Genomic DNA, 18,216 nt, shown 5'->3' on the forward strand with positions numbered 1-18,216 from the left:
TGCAGAAAAAGAGCTGAACCCTCCAGGTGGTCCCCTCACCCTCTTGCTGTCTGCCCAAGTCTCATAGCTTTATCAATATTCCTCCCAGGAGTGTGAGATAAGCCTTCTCTGATGGCTGGCTCAAGCAGGACAAGGCCATATCCCATAGATGATGCTCCACTTACTCATGACTGTAAAGCACTCCCAGCCTCCTCTTGCTTCTATTAAAACACCTCCTTCTTAACCAGCTTTGGTTCAAAGCAGTAAATATAATTTTCTGTGTTCTAGGTATGAATTTGCACCCTTATAGAGTTAGAATGTTAATGGAAGTAAAAAGAGAGGAAATGATTAAATATAAACAGCACCAGAAGCCATGAGGGAATCTCCCATCACTCAGCTCAGAGTAACTCACTAGCTGCCTGAATAAACCTTAAAATGCTCTGCTTTGGCTCCAGGCTTCTAGAGCCAGCTGTGTGAACAAATGGGACAGAATCAACCTGGATAATCAGTGGCTTAGTACAAGGCAGCAGACACTTTCTGGTACTAGGTCTACCACTAAGTGCAAAGTCCTGCACCTGGTTTGGGGCAATCCCCACTATCAACATAGGCTGGGGGATGAAGGGATGGAGAGCAGCCCTGAAGACGACTGGGGGGTGCTGGTGGGTGAAAAACTGGACATGAGCCACAAATGTATACTCCCAGTGCAGACTGAACCATGTTCTGGCCTACATCCCCAGAAGCATGGGCAGCAGCCCCATTCTGCCCCTCTGCTCTGCTAAGACACCACCTGCAGTTCTGGGTCCAGTTCTGGAGTCCTGAGCACAGGAGAGACATGGACCTGTTAGAGCAGGGCCAGAGGGAGGCCACAACAATGATGTGAAGGCTGGAAGCTCTCTACTGTGAGGCCAGGCTGAAAAAGTTGGGGTTGTTCAGCCTGGAGAAGAGAAGGCTCTAGGGAGACTTTATTGGGGCCAGTGATAGGACAAAGCATAGTGGTTTCAAACCACAAAAGGGAAGAAACTATTTACTGCAAAGGGGGTGAGACATGGAAACAGGTTGCCTGGAGAAGCTGTGGATGCCCCATCTGAACAAGTGTTCAAGGCCAGGTTGAACAGGGCTTTGAGAAACCTGATCTAGCGGAAGGTGTCCCTGCCCATGGCAAGGCAGAGCTAGAACTAGATGGCCTCTAAAGGCCTCTTCCAACCCAAACCATTCCATGATTCTATAATGCCTACTGCCCTTAACTCAAGTGTGTTGATATTTCCTCACAGCCCCTCAAAGCTGTTTGCATTGTCCACACTGTGCAAGAGTGGTTCATTGTGTGATCTCAGAGAGATGCCCATTGACACAACTGAAAACCACCCTAGAACTGAGGCAGCCACATCTGGCTTGGGACAGACACCTCTGCCCACGTAGCTGAACGGAAGCTGTAGAAAATTGTTCTTCAGGGTCTCCATAGCATAACCTTATGGTCTACCCCTGCTGAAAAGCTGCATGTCATTAGGACCACAAAGCACAACCCCGCCTAGTATTATCCCACAGACCACATTACTAAATTACCAGAGAACAGAGCAGTCAGTCATACTGGAGTTGCTTCCAGGCTGTGGCTAAACCTCTTCTTCAGTCACAGCAGTACCATTTGATCACTTCTGTCACCCATCAGACTGCTACCCTCAGGGCTCTGCCAGCAGCCTTCTTCACACTAGAGCTCTCCTCAGGAACTTTCTCAGTACACACAGCACTTTCTAAAAGAAGGGCAATGACCATTCCCCACTGCATCCTCTTGGAGAAGGTGGCTGCATGTGGCTTGGATGGGTGGACACTTCACTGGGTTAAGAACTGGCTGAAGGTGAGACACAAAGACTGGTGGCAAACAGAGTTAACTCCTGTTGGTGGTGTTTCCTAGGGGGCCAGTTCTCTTTAGTATCTTCATCAGTGATCTGGATGAGGGAACTGAGTGCACCTTCAGTAAGTTCACAGATGACATGGGAGTGTTGCTCTGCTGGAGGGTAGGAAGACTCTACAAAGGGATCCAGAGAGAAAGAGGTTTAACAAAACCAATGCTGGGTCCTGCACTTGGGTCACAACAAGCCCATGCAATGCTCCAGGCTTGGGGCAGAGTGCCTGGAAAGTTGCTTGTCAAAAAGTAACCTGGAGGTGCTGTTTGACAGCTGGCTGAACATAAGATAGTGTGCGTTCAGGTGACCAAGAAGGCCAACACCACCCTGACCTGGATCAGGAAGCATGGCCAGCAGGAGTAGGGAAGGGATCATGGCCCTGTACTTAGCAGTGGTGAGGCCACACCTCAAATACTAGGTTCAGTTTTGGGCCCCACACTCCAAGAAAGATGTTGAGGTGCTAGTGTGTGTACAGAGATGGGAAACAAAGCTGGTGAAGGGTCTAGGAAAACAGCTCTAGTGAGGAGTAGCTGAGGGAACTGGTGGTGTTTAGCCCAGAGAAGAGGAGGCTGAGGGGAGACCTCATTGCTCTCTACAACTCCCTGAAAGGAGACTGGAGTGAGGTAGGAGTTGGACTGTTCTCCCTAGCATCAGGTGACAGAATGAGAGCAAATGGCCTGAAACTATGCCAGGGGAGGTTTAGGTTGGCTATTAGGAAAATTTCTTTTCCTGAGTGATCAAGCACTGGAACAGGCTGCCCAGGAACATGGAGCTACCACCCCTGGAAATGTTCAAGAAACGTGTGGGCGTGGCTCTTCAGGACCTGGTAGCGTTAGGTTGATGGTTGGACTCGATCTTGGAGGTCTTTTCCAATCAATTCTATGATTCTGTGATGCCACCTGCAGCTTCCCAAAGTCTTGTGGCCAAGAACTGCATCTAGCTGTCTTTTTCTTCTTCCTCTTAAGCATTTTAGCTCCATGAGACAGAGCAGAGCCAAGTGACACCAGGCATGAATGTCTATTTTTGTCTTAGAAAAGCAGCAGAAACTTGATTCCCAAAAGCACAGCAGCTAGTGAGAGCACCCACCCACACAGGTCAGCCTGCACGATGGCCCTGAAGAGCTCCAGAAAGCCAGGCCCCGAGTTTTTAGCCCACATAAAAGGCAATACTTACGCAGAGACAATTTCTTCCCCGCTCACAAATTTTGCGTAGGAGACTGCCTTGCGATGTCCTTTGAACACCATGATGGGCTGCTTAGTGTTGCGGAGATCGTAGTAGTGAACACAGTGATCTGGAGGGGAGAGAGCAGAGGGGCAGAGTTTCATCAGTTGGGAGGGATGCTCACAATAAGAGTCCTGCCTGCAGCTGCCACATCCCACTTCAAGCCTCATCTAGGATAAACAGTCTGCGCTACAGAAGAGGAGCTTTTCAACAGGCTTCTCCAAATCACCCCAAAAATTCAGTCCAGGAGGGTGGAAGCAGCCTTCCGAAGAGTCACCAAGAGGCAAAAGGTGCACCCACATGTGTGTGCATGCACACGTGTCCTCTCGCAAACCCCATCTGGCCCATGGGCAAGCCAGCAGCTAAAAGGACTCTCATCACTCCTGCCTGCCTTCCTGGCTCGCTTCCCAGCTTCTCTTAATTGCCATTTCCAATTCCCTGCACCCCCTTCTTCCTCAAGCTGTCCCCTCTTGGAAACACTGTTGGAGAACTAGAGGCTAACAACTCAGTCTGTTTGCTACTTAAATTGGACCGTGAAAAATAGGGATTAAATTTCTCATGCTTACTCTAAATGGGTAACCTCCATACTTTGGGGTTGGTGTGTTGTTTTTTTTCTCTCCCTTCTGCTTCTCTCCTTTGATTTTATTACCAATCAAGAGAATTAGCATTTCTGCTAATGAGAGAACCGGCTAAATCCCAGTTCTTCTTAAGATTTAATTCACAGATGTGCCGCAGTGCTACAACCACATAAAAGGGACAGCAGCAGAACTAGGAAGAGGTTTTATTTTCTGCACAACTAAAGGTCAGTCTCCAAGAAAACGGGAAAAAAAACAACCACCCAGGAACAGAAAACCCCACGAGACCCAAGTCCCAAACACCCCCTCCCAGTGTTCTTTCCAGCTCAACGAGGTTAATAAGTTTCTCCATTCCCAACTTTCAGCCTTTAATGTTGAACTTCATTTAATTATCCCCTGCTATTCTGGAAGCACAGGGAAGGAAGGCCACACACACACATCCAAAAAACCTGAGCTAGACATTTTCTCACCAAGCAACTTGTGATACCTAGGCATCAGCTGAAAAATGCTCTGAACCCCCTTCCCATGGAAATCACACCCCAGGAACGGAAGTTTATCAGAAAGTTGTGATGGAAACTCACTGAAATGGCAATAGTTGTGCAGTTATTTTGGTATTTGCACAGCATTTCAAAGCAGGGCTCTCAGCCGTACAAACAGCACCCAGCTGTCTCCAGATCCCATGTGGCTGGAGAGATAACTGGATTTACAGTGATCAGGCTACAGCAAACACCACCAGACCAGCACAGAGAGCTTCTCCTCACTCTAATTGGGCTAACTGGTGGCTGTGAAAGGACAAGGGAGGGCTGCATAAGACACTTGCAGTAAAACGAGGCAATCAGGGAGTTACCTTCCCCTCCAAATACTTACAGCATAGAACCGGTTTGGTTGGAAAAGATCTCTAAGATCAAGTCCAACCAGCAACCTAACACCTCCATGGCCATTAAACCACATCCCAAAGCACCATGTTAACATGTTTCTTCAACACCTCCAGAAATGGTGACTCCACCACCTCCCTGGGCAGTCTGTTTCAAGGCCTGACCACTCTTTCAGGGAGGAAGTAGTTTCCTAACATCCAACCTAAACCTGCCCGGTACAGTTTCAGGCCATTCCCCCTTGCTCTATCACCTGATACTAAGGAGAACAGACTGACCTGGCAGGGGGGTCCTTTCAGGGACATGTAGAGAACAATGAGGTTTTCCCTCAGCCTCCTTTCTCCATGATAAGCAATCCCATTTCCCTCTGCTGCTTCTACTAAGACTTGTTCTCTAGGCCCTTCACCAGCTTTGTTTCCCTTCTCTGGACACGCTCCAGGACCTCAATGTCCTTCTTGTATCGAGGGCCCCAAAACTGAACCCAGTATTTGAGGTGTGGCCTCATCAGCACCAAGTACAGGGAAATGATCACTTCTCTACAAAGGGGGAAGCCCCCAATTAGAGGGGCTAATTTTCAAAGAAAGTTGGAATGAAGTGTTGATAGTCCTTTAACAAGATTTGGGTACCCTGGTTCCTTCCACTTTTCTGAAAGCTCAAGCCAAAATCCCTCCACATTTTCTCATCTGGCTAGCAGACCTGCAGTGGTTGCTATGAAACAGTTAACTGGCAATTTTCCTTTTAATGAGCAGAATGATTCTAGCAGGAGCTTTCTATTAGAAGCTAGTTAGTGGATAAGCCTTTCAAGTCCATTTTTGCTTACATTTTCAACCACCACCTCTCCAGCTGGCCCATCAGTAGGACTCCTTGTGAGCACCAGCTTTTACCTTTCAGAGGGTGGCAGGGAAAGGGGTACCTGTGGATGGCTAGGTGTGACCAGCTGGAGCAAGGCAGAGAGGAAAGAGCCCTAAGCAGGAAAGCCAAGTCCATTTGCAGAGCAGAGGCACAAAGTTGCATTCACCTTCTGAACATGGCAACAAACAGCTCTAAGCCTGCGGGCATCTGGCCCCGGCACCGCGTGTGCCTCTCCGCGTCGGCAGGGCAATCAATCACTGTCTGCTCTGATCACAGTGAGTCCAAGGGAATGGGCAAGGCCAGGGGCTTCTAAAATTAGCCACTTAATTATTAATTGATTATTTCAGCAGCTGAATTGTTGGTGCCCAATTCAGAGTGTTGGTTTGGACTTTTTAAAAATCATTTCAATGGAGGCAGCTATTTTTAAGTAGATATATGAAGAGGAATGCTCACTGCAGTCATTAACATCAGAACAGGTGGTCATGTTTTACCATTAAAGAGATACTCTCTCTTGTAGGCCATATGGACTTTCAGAAAACATGATAAAAATGCCATCTGCTGAGGAAGGAGAAAGCCCCAAAATGAAGCTAAATGAGAAAAATACAACTCCCAGACACCTCAGCAGTGGCCTTGCCTGGTGGACTTTGATGAGCTGAAATTGGCTGCCATGGGCAGCACCTTGGGCAAGCCAGGAAGTCTGAGGCAAGGTGGGAAAGGTGCTCTGGAAAGCTCAGGGAATTTAGTCTTAAGAAACAGCTGAAGGTAAGGAAAAAAAAAAGTGAGCACTGAGGGGAATCAAACACCTCCCAAAGTCTGCAAGAGCCTGTAAGCTCATCCAGCATCCCTGGAAGACCACGGAGCACACCACCACTAACCAACAATATGCTGGGGTATTTGCTGCTTCTTTTGCAGCTCGAACAGGAGCATTTGGTCAGGCATTGGAACAGGTTGACAGAATGAGAGGAAGCAGCCTGAAACCATGCCAGAGAAGCTTTAGGTTGGATTTAGGAAAAATTTCTTTCTTGCAAGAATGGTCAGGCATCAGAACAGGCTGCACGGGCAGATGGTGGAGTCACTGTTCTTGGAGGTATCCAAGAAATGTGTGGACACAGAGTTTTGGGATATGGTTTAATGGGCCCAGTGGTGATGGGTAGATGGTTGGACACAAGGATCTTAGGGGTCTTTTCCAATCAAAGCAATTTTATGATAGTTCAGCAATTTCTTTTCAACTTTACAATTTCCACCCTGACCAGAAAACTCAGAACAACTTCAACCTGGAACTGCCATTTCCACAGTTAAAAGCTTCATGCCTAACCCTTGGGCAACACCAGCTTGCTGCTTTACTATGACTTCTGTGTTCAAGGCTTAATTGAAATATAGAAGAGATAATGGGAGAGAACATGTATAGACATTACAACAAATTAAACACTCAGAAGAGATTCTTGTCTACTTTGGTGTCACTGAAGAAGCTGAGCACGACAGAATGTAGCTGCTGTGCTTTCTGAATTCAAATAAATGCTGGCAGCCTCTATTTCATTTTTTTAATATATATATAAAAGTGATCTCAGAAGGCAAAAAGGGCAGCTAAGCTCTGCTGAGAGGTCTCCAACCACAAGGCTGAGTTTTTAAATAGTGCTTTTCCAGCGCGCTCAAGAACTGCTTGCTTCCCTTAAGACGTCGCCGTGTTCACCTTTGAGCTGTCTAGTGACAACTAATCAAGAATTCAGCCTTTTCCACACTTCCCAAAGATCTTACCACTCTTCAGTAAACATAACCCATGTCAGCAAAGGCAGGCATCCCTCATTGCTCAGCAGCTCATAAATTCATACGACTCCAGCCAGCAGGAAGGGAAGGATGCGTTTGTAATGGACAAGAAGTGATCGGCATCTTCTCCATCTCCACCCTCAGTATTTGCTTGGCTGCACAGGTGGGGATGAAGCTAATGAACTGATGATGTGGTTGCATGGTGTTAGGAAATCAGGTTAAAAATTCCTATAAAACCCCCAGAGAGCTGGGAATTGCTAATGGAGCCAGCAGCATCTTAGGTAATTTCAGAGTTGTTCAGAAAGGTAGAAAGACAGGCTGAGAGAGTTGGGATGTTCAGCCTAGAGAAGAGAAAGGTTCAGGGAGACCTTATAGTGGCCTTCCAATACCTGAAGGGGGCCTACAAGGAAGCTGGGGAGGAACTTTTTACAAGGGTTTGTAGTGATAGGATGAGGGGGAACGGATTGAAGCTTGAGGAGGGCAGATTCAAACTGGACATTAGGAATAAATTCTTTCAGTGAGGGTGGTGGAACACTGAGACAGGCTGCCCAGGGAGGTGGCCCCATCCCTGGGACTCTGAACAACCTTATCTAGTTAGGGAAGGCCCTGCTCACTGCAAGGGGTTGGACTAGATGACCTTTAAAGGTCCTCCCTTCCAAACCAGATCAATCTGTGATGCTATGGATTTTTTGTTGTTTTAAAAAAGATAAAGCCTTTTCCTTACACTTAAGATTTGTTAAAAAATTCACAGACCAGCTGTTAGCAGCAGGCTTTAGGTTCAACATCACTTCTTCCAAAGATCTTAATGTGCAGTGATGAGCAGCAGTGACAGCAAGAGTAGGCGAGGGTTAGAACAGAGCATCACAAGCAGCAGCTTATGTTTTACTGAGTACCGGTACAGCCAGAGGAGCAAAGCACACAGCCCAAAAAGCAGAGGGATTTAACTCTCCAAGTACCCAGAAACATTTTTCTTCCAGCTCATGTGTTTCATCCACCTTCACCACACACATTAACCAGGCTAGGGCATGAGCTGATTCACCCTCTCAGGTTTGGGTTTTTTTTTTCTAACCAAGAACCATTTACTGGAAGGGCTATCAAAAGCAAGGACAGCAAAACAAAAATTCACCTGCAATGCAACAGCTTTAAATTCAATGGATGTAATGACTAGAAAGCCCCAGGAGCTGCATACAAAAGTTCTCTGGCTCTCCTCTGGAACAACCGAATTGCTGGAGAATCAATGACCATTTTTCTTTGGTTCCATCATTTAGAAATGAGTATTTCTCAACTGTTCAATATTTAGATCATCGATCCTTTCAAAAAGTAAGTAATTTACATTGCGCTCAGAGCTTTGTCGGTGCTTATAGACTGGGGAACGTAAGCGGTGCTGGCTGCTACATGTCAAATGAATGTTACGAGCCAAGAAGATGCCCATGCTCAAAACCAAAGTGGCAGGGTGGGGAGCCAGACGTTAATTAAGTGGTCTGTTATGAGTCTTTTGTTATCAAAGCACATTTTGGACCTTTTTAAATCTTAAATAAAAGACCTTCGATACCAGTGTCAAATAAATTTAATATACTAACACTCTGGCTACAGCCTGCCTCATGCTACAGCTGTTCCACTGAAACAGAAGCCCAAGCTGAAGCATAACCTTTAAGTGGGTTTCTCCTGTGTTTCTTTGACCATGATGACCTGATTCGTGGCATCCAGTAACTCATGTCCTCAGCTGATGATTCCCTCAGCTTTGTCTATTTGTTTTCCTCCACATGAACTTCAAACTCAGATGAAAGCTGCCTGTTTTCACTCTGTATATCAGCACTAAGGATAAGAGACATTTATAGTCTGAGGGGTGTACTTAAGTGACTTGTTCAACAAGATTTAAACTGACTCAGAGCAAATCTGGTGCAAGATACCTCCGCTGTCCTCCACATAGGTTATTTTGAGGAAACTAAAAAGAGCAACTAAATAAAAGGGCACAGAAAAGCATGACTTTGTGGAGTTGATTGTGTTTTTTACTTTCATTGGTTAAAAAATTATTTCAGAGCTCCTCCAGGAAGCCCCCATTGCTCAATACATATTGAATGCTTAGCTGAAATCCAGTTACTTATATTTAAATACAGAACTGTTTGGGCTGGAAGGGACCTTTAAAAGTCATCTAGTCCAGCCCCCTTACAGTGAGCAGGGACTTCTGCAACAAGAGCTGGTTGCTCAAAGCCCCACACAACCTGACCTGGAATGTTGCCAGAGAACAGAGATTTACCACTTCTCTGGGCAAGCTGGGCCAGTGTCTCACCACCCTCAGAATAAAACATTTCTTCCCATCTTCAGTCTTAATCTCCCCTCTTTTAGTTTAAAACCATCACACCCTTGTTCCCATCTTTCTGATCAGCCCCTTTAAGCACTGAAAGGTCACAAGAAGGTCTCCCAGGAGCCTTCCCTTCTCCAGGATGAACAACTCCAACTCTCTCATCCTGGCCTCACAGCACATGAGTTCCAGCCCTCCCATCACTGCTGTGGCCTCTTCTGGCCCTGCTCCAACAGGTGCATGTCTCTCCTGTGCTGAGGACTCCAGAGCTGGCCCCAGCACTACAGGTGGGGTCTCTCAGGGCAGTGAGCACATGGTACTGACTCATGGCCAGCTTTTCACCCACCAGCACGCCCTAGTCCTTTCTCCGCAGGGCTGCTCTCCATCCCTACATCTCTCCTGTACTGATACTGAAGATTGCCCCAACCCAGAGGCAGGACTCTGCATTTGGCCTTGTTGAACCTAAAGAGCTTCACAGGAGCCCACTTCTCAAGCTTGTTCAGGTCCCTCTGGATGTCTATGTCTACTGTCTACCTATAGAACCTGATCTTTCCTTTCCCTTGTTTCTGCTCTGCACACAAAGCATAAGCAAGATTACTCAAGACACAGTGGACAGAGTGAAGCCTTCAGAGCTACATCTGGGCAACTCATTTAGCAGGAAAGTGTAATCGTGTCCTTATGTCTTCAAGTGTCCAGAGCCCTGTGGTTCAAACTATAGCTTGGTTTTAAGTGTACTCCTTCCTTTCATCCAGAGACACACTGTCATTCCCATAAGCAACATGCTATGCCCGAGAGGGAAAACCACCTCAGTGTATTTTTGTTGAACACAGATAAGCAAGCAGTAGAAGAAGAAAACTGTCAACATCAGGATGAGTTAACCAAAAAGTCTTTTTGGGCCAGGCTCAGTGGAATATCTTGCTACAGAAAGGAAACTTGCATCCTCAGAGGTACAGTATTTGGATGGACTAAAAATGGAAAAGGATCCAGGAGGATCACATGCAACCTCAGTTTTCAATGCCAAAAACTTTTGTTAGTGAGGAGAAAGGGGAAGGAGATAAAAAGCGACAACATCCTGATTTAAAAAGAAACTCCAACCAACAGCAGCAAGCTGTGCTACAGGGTACTGTATTGCAATGCACTGAAGATGACTTGGCACATTAGATGCCTCAGACCTTACAGAAACCTGAACAAGGGCCAAGTAAACAAGTACTCAAAAACCTGAGAAAAGACAAACAGCTGCTACAACCACCCAAAACCTTGATAAAAGATTTCCCTTAATTTTAGAGGAGACCTACAAGAAGCTTCAGCACCCTCTTGACCTTGAAGCCATTTAACAAGCCACACATTTACTTAGGAACTAAATAAAAAGCTATTAAGAAGGAAGTTGAACCTCTCCACTGGATCTTCTCCACACCAGGAAACAGACTCCCACAAAGGCAGCAGTATTATCCAAGGCTGCTCAAAACAACAGCTCAGCATTTAAGTATGAGGAAGCCCAAACTGCAACTAAGTCCTATGCAGAGTACAGCTTCATTTTGAAATTAATTTTGCTCAAGGGCCCTGAAAGCCACAGAGTAAGGCAGGTTGGAAGGGACCTTTGGAATCCAGCCAGTCCAACTTCCCACTCAAGGAAGGAACAACTGCAAAGCTGGATTCAACTTCTGAGTTAAATAGCTGTTCTCAAGGACCCTACTCAGTGAAGCTCTGAGCATTCCCAAAGACAGCTTCTGTAAACTGTTCCCCTCACAAGTGCTCTTGTGTCAAAGGATTAGGGAGAAGGGTTTTGTAAATCCAAATTTACTTAAGCTATTTGCTGTTGACTTAAGAAGTGAAAGGCATTCGCCCCCCCAAAGGCATCAGCCCACCTCTCAGTGTTAAGGTGGCTGCTGGCATCCTAGGATGCATTAAGAGAAGTGTAGCCAGTAAGTGAAGGGAAGTTCTCCTTCCCCTCTGCTCTGACTATGAAAGATGGGGGCTGTTAAGCTTGGAGAAGAGAAAAGGGGGGATCTTATTAATGCTTACAAACATCCAGAAGATGGGGCCAGACTTCTCAGTGGTCTCCAGGGACAGGACAAGAGGTAACAGGCATGAACTTGAACACAGAAATTCCATCCAAATATGAGAAGGAACTTCTTTACTTGGAGGATGGCAAAACACTGGAACAGGCTGCCCACAGAGGTGGTGGAGTCGCCATCTCTGGAAACTTTCAAGGCCTGCATGGATGTGTGCCTGCATGATCTGCTTTAGGTGAGCCTGCTCTGGCAGGGGGGTTGGACTCAGCCTTCAGAGGTCCCTTTAAAACCTCTACCATCCTGATATTGTTACAGCATTCATGTTTTCTGTGTTCCACTTCACAAGTTTCTGGCTTCTCAGATCTTTCAGGTTTTGTCTACCCACTCCCGCATGATGGGGGTGGGCATGAAGCACGGCCATACAGCCTTAGCTCTCCTTCAACTCATTTCTCCTCTTACTAGTCAAGACCAAAATGGAGAACTGCTGAACTTTAAGCAGTGCCAAGTCTGTAATACCAAACCACAGCAGTTTGTGTGACTGAGGTGGCTTTGTTCAAAAAAGTTTTGGGTGGAGATTTAATCTCCCCTAGGGCAAAGAGGCAGGCAGCAGTTTGAACATCCATATATGGACCCGGCTCTTGAGAGAAGACTGGGGACATGAGACAGTTGAACATTCCATCTTTGGGAATAACTCAAATCAAAGCAGCAGGTGAACCTTCATGAAAGGGCCACAAAAATGGCTATTTTCATTCTTGGGTATCTTCCAGGGCAGAGGAGAGTGTATGGAGAGGAAAAAAGGGTCTTTAGTATAGGAAGAGAAATACAAGGTGGCATTTGGGCATTCAACAAAGAATGGTGAGGAAGCCTTCCAGCCAGAAAAACACTATAAAGAGATTTATCTCACTTGACAGAGTAATACCAGTATGGGATGTGATCAGTGCAGGCTTGGGCCTATCACAAGCCCTTTCAACTGTGCAAGTTTCCACTGCATAAAGGAAATAGATGTTCTGGGAAAAGAGAAAAGACGACAACACTTATGGGATGTGAAATAAAGCAGACTTGAATTCAAAGTCAACAAAGCCCTGCACCAAAAATTAACACGAGAATTTTCCGCAGAAGAAATTAGATAGTATCGACAAGAGTGAGTTGCCATCAGTGCATTCTTTACAAACCAATTCCCCCCACTGTAAGGAAGGAGATTAAAACCAGGTTTGATACAGCCTGAAGCAAAGAACCTTTTGACAGACCAAACTATCTGGAGCATTTTGCTGAAGAATGCAGCGTGCTGTTTTCCACTTGCAGCATGACAAATCACATGAAGAGGAGACAGCAGAAATAAATCCATTTTACCCCAACATCTCCCTGTAGAACACTGCAGCACAGGTAGAGCTAACTGTTTTTTTTTTCTTCTTCTTCTTTTCTTTCCCCCCTGTCTGTAACTCATCTTCAAAAAAAAAAAAAGAACCTGAGAATGTTTTATCCCAAAAGCTGTTGTTACAGGCAGATTAAAATGTCTTCTGGATATGGCTTTGTATTCCTTATTTTCTGTTCCAGCAGAAATTGCAAGTATTTTGTTTCTATAACTAAGGCAAAATTATCTATTTGATGTATTTTCTTTTTCCTCCTCTTCTTACCTGGAGCTTCCTCTGCAGTACAGAAACAGTTTTTATCTGAATACCCATTTTCTGCTGCCCTGGGGGAGTGCTGAGATTCCCTTCTAGAAGCAACATTCTGGTCTACAGCAGCAAACTGGAACAATGCCCTTATTTTGTATTTCATGTGTGTGCCCGAGATGATTTGGGATGCAGCACTTCATGTTTGCTGCTGGACTTCTGTCTAGACTATCGGTCTTATACACCACTGTACCAGACTCCCAGGGAGCTCCTGCACACTCTGTCTTCATAGGTGTCAAACATTCACATCTGGAATACTGTATCCAGTTTTGGGCTCCCCAACTCAAGAGAGTCAGGGATCTACTGGAGGGAGTCCAATTGAAAGCTACAAGAATGACTGGGGGACTTGAACATTTGTCCTACGAAGGAAGGCAGAAGACAGGAGCTGTTTAGCCTGGAGAAGAGAGGGCTGAGAGGGGATCTTATTGATGTTTAGAAATATCTGAGGGGTGGGTGCCAAGATGAAGATGCCAAGCTCTTTCCAGTGGTGCCCAGTAATAGGACAGGGAACAACAACTACAAGCTGGAACATTGGAGGTTCCACCTCAACATGAGGAGACCCTTCTTTATGGTGAGGGTGCTGGAGCCCTGGCACAGGCTGCCCAGAGAGGTTGTGAAGTCTCCTTCTCTGGAGACTTTCAAAATCCACCTGGATGTGTTCCTCTGTGGCTTGCCCTAGGTGATCCTGCTTTGGCAGGGTGGTTGGACTACATTATCTCTAGAGGTCCCTTCTAACCCCTACCATTCCATGATTCAATGGGTAAGAGCCACTGAACTTTGGAAAAACATTCAACAGGTATTTTCCCTGCAGGTCAAAGCTTCCTACCACATGCTTTTCCCTTACAGCATGCTCTAAGGACTACATAAGATTAAGCAAGGTCTCTGTGATTTATTTTGCTGGTGGCAAAGTCTTACAAAAATACACCTTTCAAGAGGGGAAGGAATAGAACCCATGATGTTAGCAAGGAAATGAAAGAAGTTTCTAAAGCAGAGGAAGGCACACGGGTATTTGGGGGATGACAACTCAATCTCCTTTTCCTACACTGCAACACAGATGATGAGCAACAACCTCTGAGAATCATATTTAGGGAATCCAATACAAATCCAGCCTTCAAACAAATGATATTTGGGGAATTCAACATAAATCCAACCTCAATATAGAAATAAATAATCATATTTAGGGAATCCAACACAAATCCAGACCAGGTTTTCATTTAAATGAAGGAAGAGCACAGCTTTCAGAAGAACAACAACGCCTATCAGTGCTCTGTTTAGCAGACTGGGTGACAAAGGAAGCAAAGTAAGAAAACTCCACTCCATGAAAACCAAAATAAAGAGAGGTTAGGTTAAACACATCCAGTAGCCTCAGTTTTATCTCTGGCAAAATCAACAACACAAGAAGCACCTTCTGCCTTCCTTTCACCAAGCATAACAGACACCTTTTACCTTTCCTCCCACCACAGAAATGCTCAGGGATGTGACATCAGATGGTTCCAGGTTGAAATATTTAGAGAGAACTCTGCAGGGAAGACTATGCTGTGCTTCAGCCAGTGATTTCCATCTCTTACTAAGACCAAATGGACCATTTTCATTTTTTGCTAATGTGTTATCAACACTAGCATTCCACTACAGATCTATATCTCCCTCTGCTGAACAGATGAAGGGAACAGCAGCCTTGATGGGAACTGCCAACTGGGTTTTTAACCTTTGTATTCAAGATTCCCTATGGCTTGAAGCTACAGATGACATTTGCAGGGTTATGGATAACAGTCTTTACACACTGGGGACATTTTTTTCACTGACTTGTCTAAAGCTTTTGACACACCAACCCATAAAACTTCTACCCTAAATAACTTGTCTCATTCTGTGGAGAGAAGGAGGAGACATAAAATATTAGAGATCTTAATCAGTTGAGAAAAGGGCTCTGAAGGGAGGGGGAGGCAAACCGGATTTCTCTAGAACTCCTTTGAAACTCTGACCTTCCTGGTTTTAAAGAGCTACTGAGATTTCTCACAGGAATAAGAGTTAGATGGTTTTGTGCAATTCAGTGACTGTTCCCTATCAGACTGGTAAAGAATCAAAATATTCAGTACCCATATAGAAGATTTACTAATGTTAGAGAGCCAGTGAAGACAGTATCAGCAACAACCTACAGCTTTGGGAAGAATTCATTCTTTATGTCTGAAAGCAAAAAGAATTATGTACTGTTCAGCTTCTTAATCCAGCTTTTCTCATTGACTAAGTAACATTTATCACTCTACATGCACTAGTGTGTGTAGGCTGATGTCCAAAATGTGTTTTATGACACCTAGAACACATGAAGAATGGTCTTTTAATAGTTAAGAGTCCTTCAACCCATGGTGTCTAAACGTACTACATCTTAGATCTGAAACCCACTACATGACCACCAGGAATCTTACTTGTGTTGGATAAGGTCTATCAAAGCCAAACGTACTACCTCATATGCTGAGCAGGTATCTTCCAATTAAAAATACTTATGGAACACACATTATTTGTTCTTACTGCAAAGCCGTGTCATCTCTGGCTCTTGAATTACTCCAATTTGAGCTGGGATGAAGGGAAAGGCCAGCACAGTCAGACTCTCGGGGACCACAGGCTCCAAGAGGTCAGGATCATGAAGACAAGACATTAAGTAAGGTAGATAACAAATGGACCATCCTCCCTAAGATTTTAGAAGTGCGTTTATAAAGCAATAGCGGTAAGGTTTTCGTATCAGTAAATGCCCTACAAAAAGAGCAGCCACACTGGCTCTGGGCAAAGTGCAGGCTGCTGCCATACACATTACAGCATGCAGCTGAGGACCCCAGTCTGCCAAATTATCAAACACATTTTTAGTCCACAACTACCATTTTGTCTCTCTAGCCTGAGGAGATACAAGCCTTCTTTTACTAAATTCTGGAGATGGTGATCTAGAGTCATGACGTAAACTGCCCTGGAAGCAGACTCCACTGGAAGAGATGGCTGATACTAAATACGGCACCACAACTGATAAAATTCAAGCTTCAGATAAGAATGCTTAAACCTATGCCTAAAAGGGATGGTGGATTAGGCAGACATGGAAATAAGCACAGGAAAACGTGTGATGATACACAGGTGATCAATGTAGAAAAGCAATGTACACTCTAACTACATAAAGAGAGAGTGATCTACTGGAGAGTCCAACAGAGCTACAAGGATGATTAAGGGACATCAACATCTCTCCTATGAAGACAGACAGAGAGCTGGGGCTGTTTAGTCTTAGGAAGGCTGAGAGGGGATCTTACCAATGTCTAGAAATATCTGAGGGGTGGGTGTCAAGATAGAAGGTGCCAGGCTTTTTCTGGTGGTGCCCAGTAACAGGACAAGGAACAACAGGTACAAGCTGGAACCTAGGAAGTTCCACCTCAACGTGAGGAGAAACTTCTTTACTGTGAGAGTGACAGAGCCCTGGAGCAGGCTACCCAGAGAAGCTGTGAAGTCTCCTTCTCCGGAGACTTTCAAAATCATAGAATCAATAAGGTTGAAAAAGACCTCAAAGATCACCAAGTCCAACCTGCCACCCAAGATTTCATGACTACTAAACCATGGCTTCAAGTGCCAAGTCCAATCCCTTCCTGAACACCTTCAGGGATGGTGACTCCACCACCTCCCTGGGCAGCCCATTCTGATGGCCAACAACTCTTTCTGTGAAGAACTTTGTCACCTCAAGCCCAAACTTCCCCTGGTGCAGCTTGGGACTGTGTCCTGTTGTTCTGGTGCTGGTTGCCTGGGAGAAGAGACCAACCTCCTCCTGGCTACAACCACCCTTCAGGTAGTTGTAGACAGCAATAAGGTCTCCCCTGAGCCTCCTCTTCTCTGGACTAAATCCCAGCTCCCTCAGCCTCTCCTCATAGGGCTTATGCTCAAGGCCTCTCACCAGCCTCGTTGCCCTTCTCTGGACATGTTCAGGAGTCTCAATGTCCTTCTTAAGTTGAGGGGCCCAGAAATGGACACAGTATTCAAGGTGTGGCCTAACCAGTGCTGAGTACAGGGGCAGAATGACTTCCCTGCTCCTGCTGGCCACACTATTCCTGATGCAGGCCAGGATTCCATTGGCCTTCTTGGCCACCTGGGCCAAGAAATCCACCTGGATGCGTTCCTCTGTGGCCTGGCCCTCTGTGGTCCCTTCCAATCCCTAACATCCTGTGATTCTATGTGAAAAGCAACTAGATTCGTATGTCTGCCTACTGTCTATCTTTGTCAACTTCTTGAGATTCAAGTGGCTAACAGGGCCCCCTTAGAAGAACCTAACATGCATAAACACTTTCATTTAACATTTACACAATGCTTAGATTCTCAGGTACTATGGAAAGATGCCCTCAATGTGAGAGCCCACACTACATTCACAGGCTACAAATCGTAGAATGGTTTGGGTTGGAAGGCACTTTAAAGACCATTTAGTTCCAACCACCCTGCCATGGGCAAGGACACTTCCCACTAGATCAGGTTGCTCAAGGCCCTGATCTTCCTGTGCAGTGTGGTGATCTTCAACAGTCGGTATGGAAAGAGCAGTGTGTGTTGTAAAAGCCTGAATGTACCCAAATAAAAGGCTGGAACAGTTCATCGATGCAGGAGATAAACACAGGAAACCATTACAGAGGATGTCATTCCAGTGAGCAATTCCTTTAAATGAGCTACCAGAAAAACTGCAGCTTTGGAAACTGCCGAGGTTGGAAAGGATTAAACTCTAAGGGATACAGCAACAGCTAGTAGCAAGAGCAATTTGGCATTCTGAGGAAAAGATGAATCGGAGTTGCCTATCTGTTCCTGAATTTCAAGGCTCATTTCAATTGAAATTGGAGTTTTATAACATTGGCTAAATGAGTTCTATGCCAGTCGTAAGACAAAGTGTTCAGGAAAAGAATATTTAAGCAAACAATTAGCACGCTCATTGCAGCTAATGACAGATTTATCCTTTTCTCCAGAGAATCAAATGGAGCTTTTCAAGTTCATTTGATTCCTTCACTTCTTACTGAAGTGTGACGACCTCTGGGATAATGCTAGGAAGCTCCCAGGAGGTCTCTGGATT

The 18,216-nt window shown here is 45.4% G+C and overlaps 1 protein-coding gene across 3 annotated transcripts in view; it reads right to left on the reverse strand.

Annotated features, from left to right (window-relative positions):
- Positions 1 to 18,216, reverse strand: part of COP1 (COP1 E3 ubiquitin ligase) — a 166,652-nt gene that overhangs the window by 47,578 nt on the left and 100,858 nt on the right. For all 3 annotated transcript variants that reach the window (XM_068141379.1, XM_068141380.1, XM_068141376.1), the window contains exon 16: positions 3,051 to 3,168. In XM_068141379.1, coding sequence (XP_067997480.1) covers positions 3,051 to 3,168 — 118 coding nt within the window. The remainder of the gene's footprint in view (positions 1 to 3,050; positions 3,169 to 18,216) is intronic.

Source organism: Melanerpes formicivorus, unplaced genomic scaffold (assembly GCF_026170545.1).
Source record: "Melanerpes formicivorus ecotype bairdi unplaced genomic scaffold, bMelFor1.0.p_v2 SCAF_7, whole genome shotgun sequence".
NCBI classification, from domain to species: Eukaryota; Metazoa; Chordata; class Aves; order Piciformes; family Picidae; genus Melanerpes; species Melanerpes formicivorus.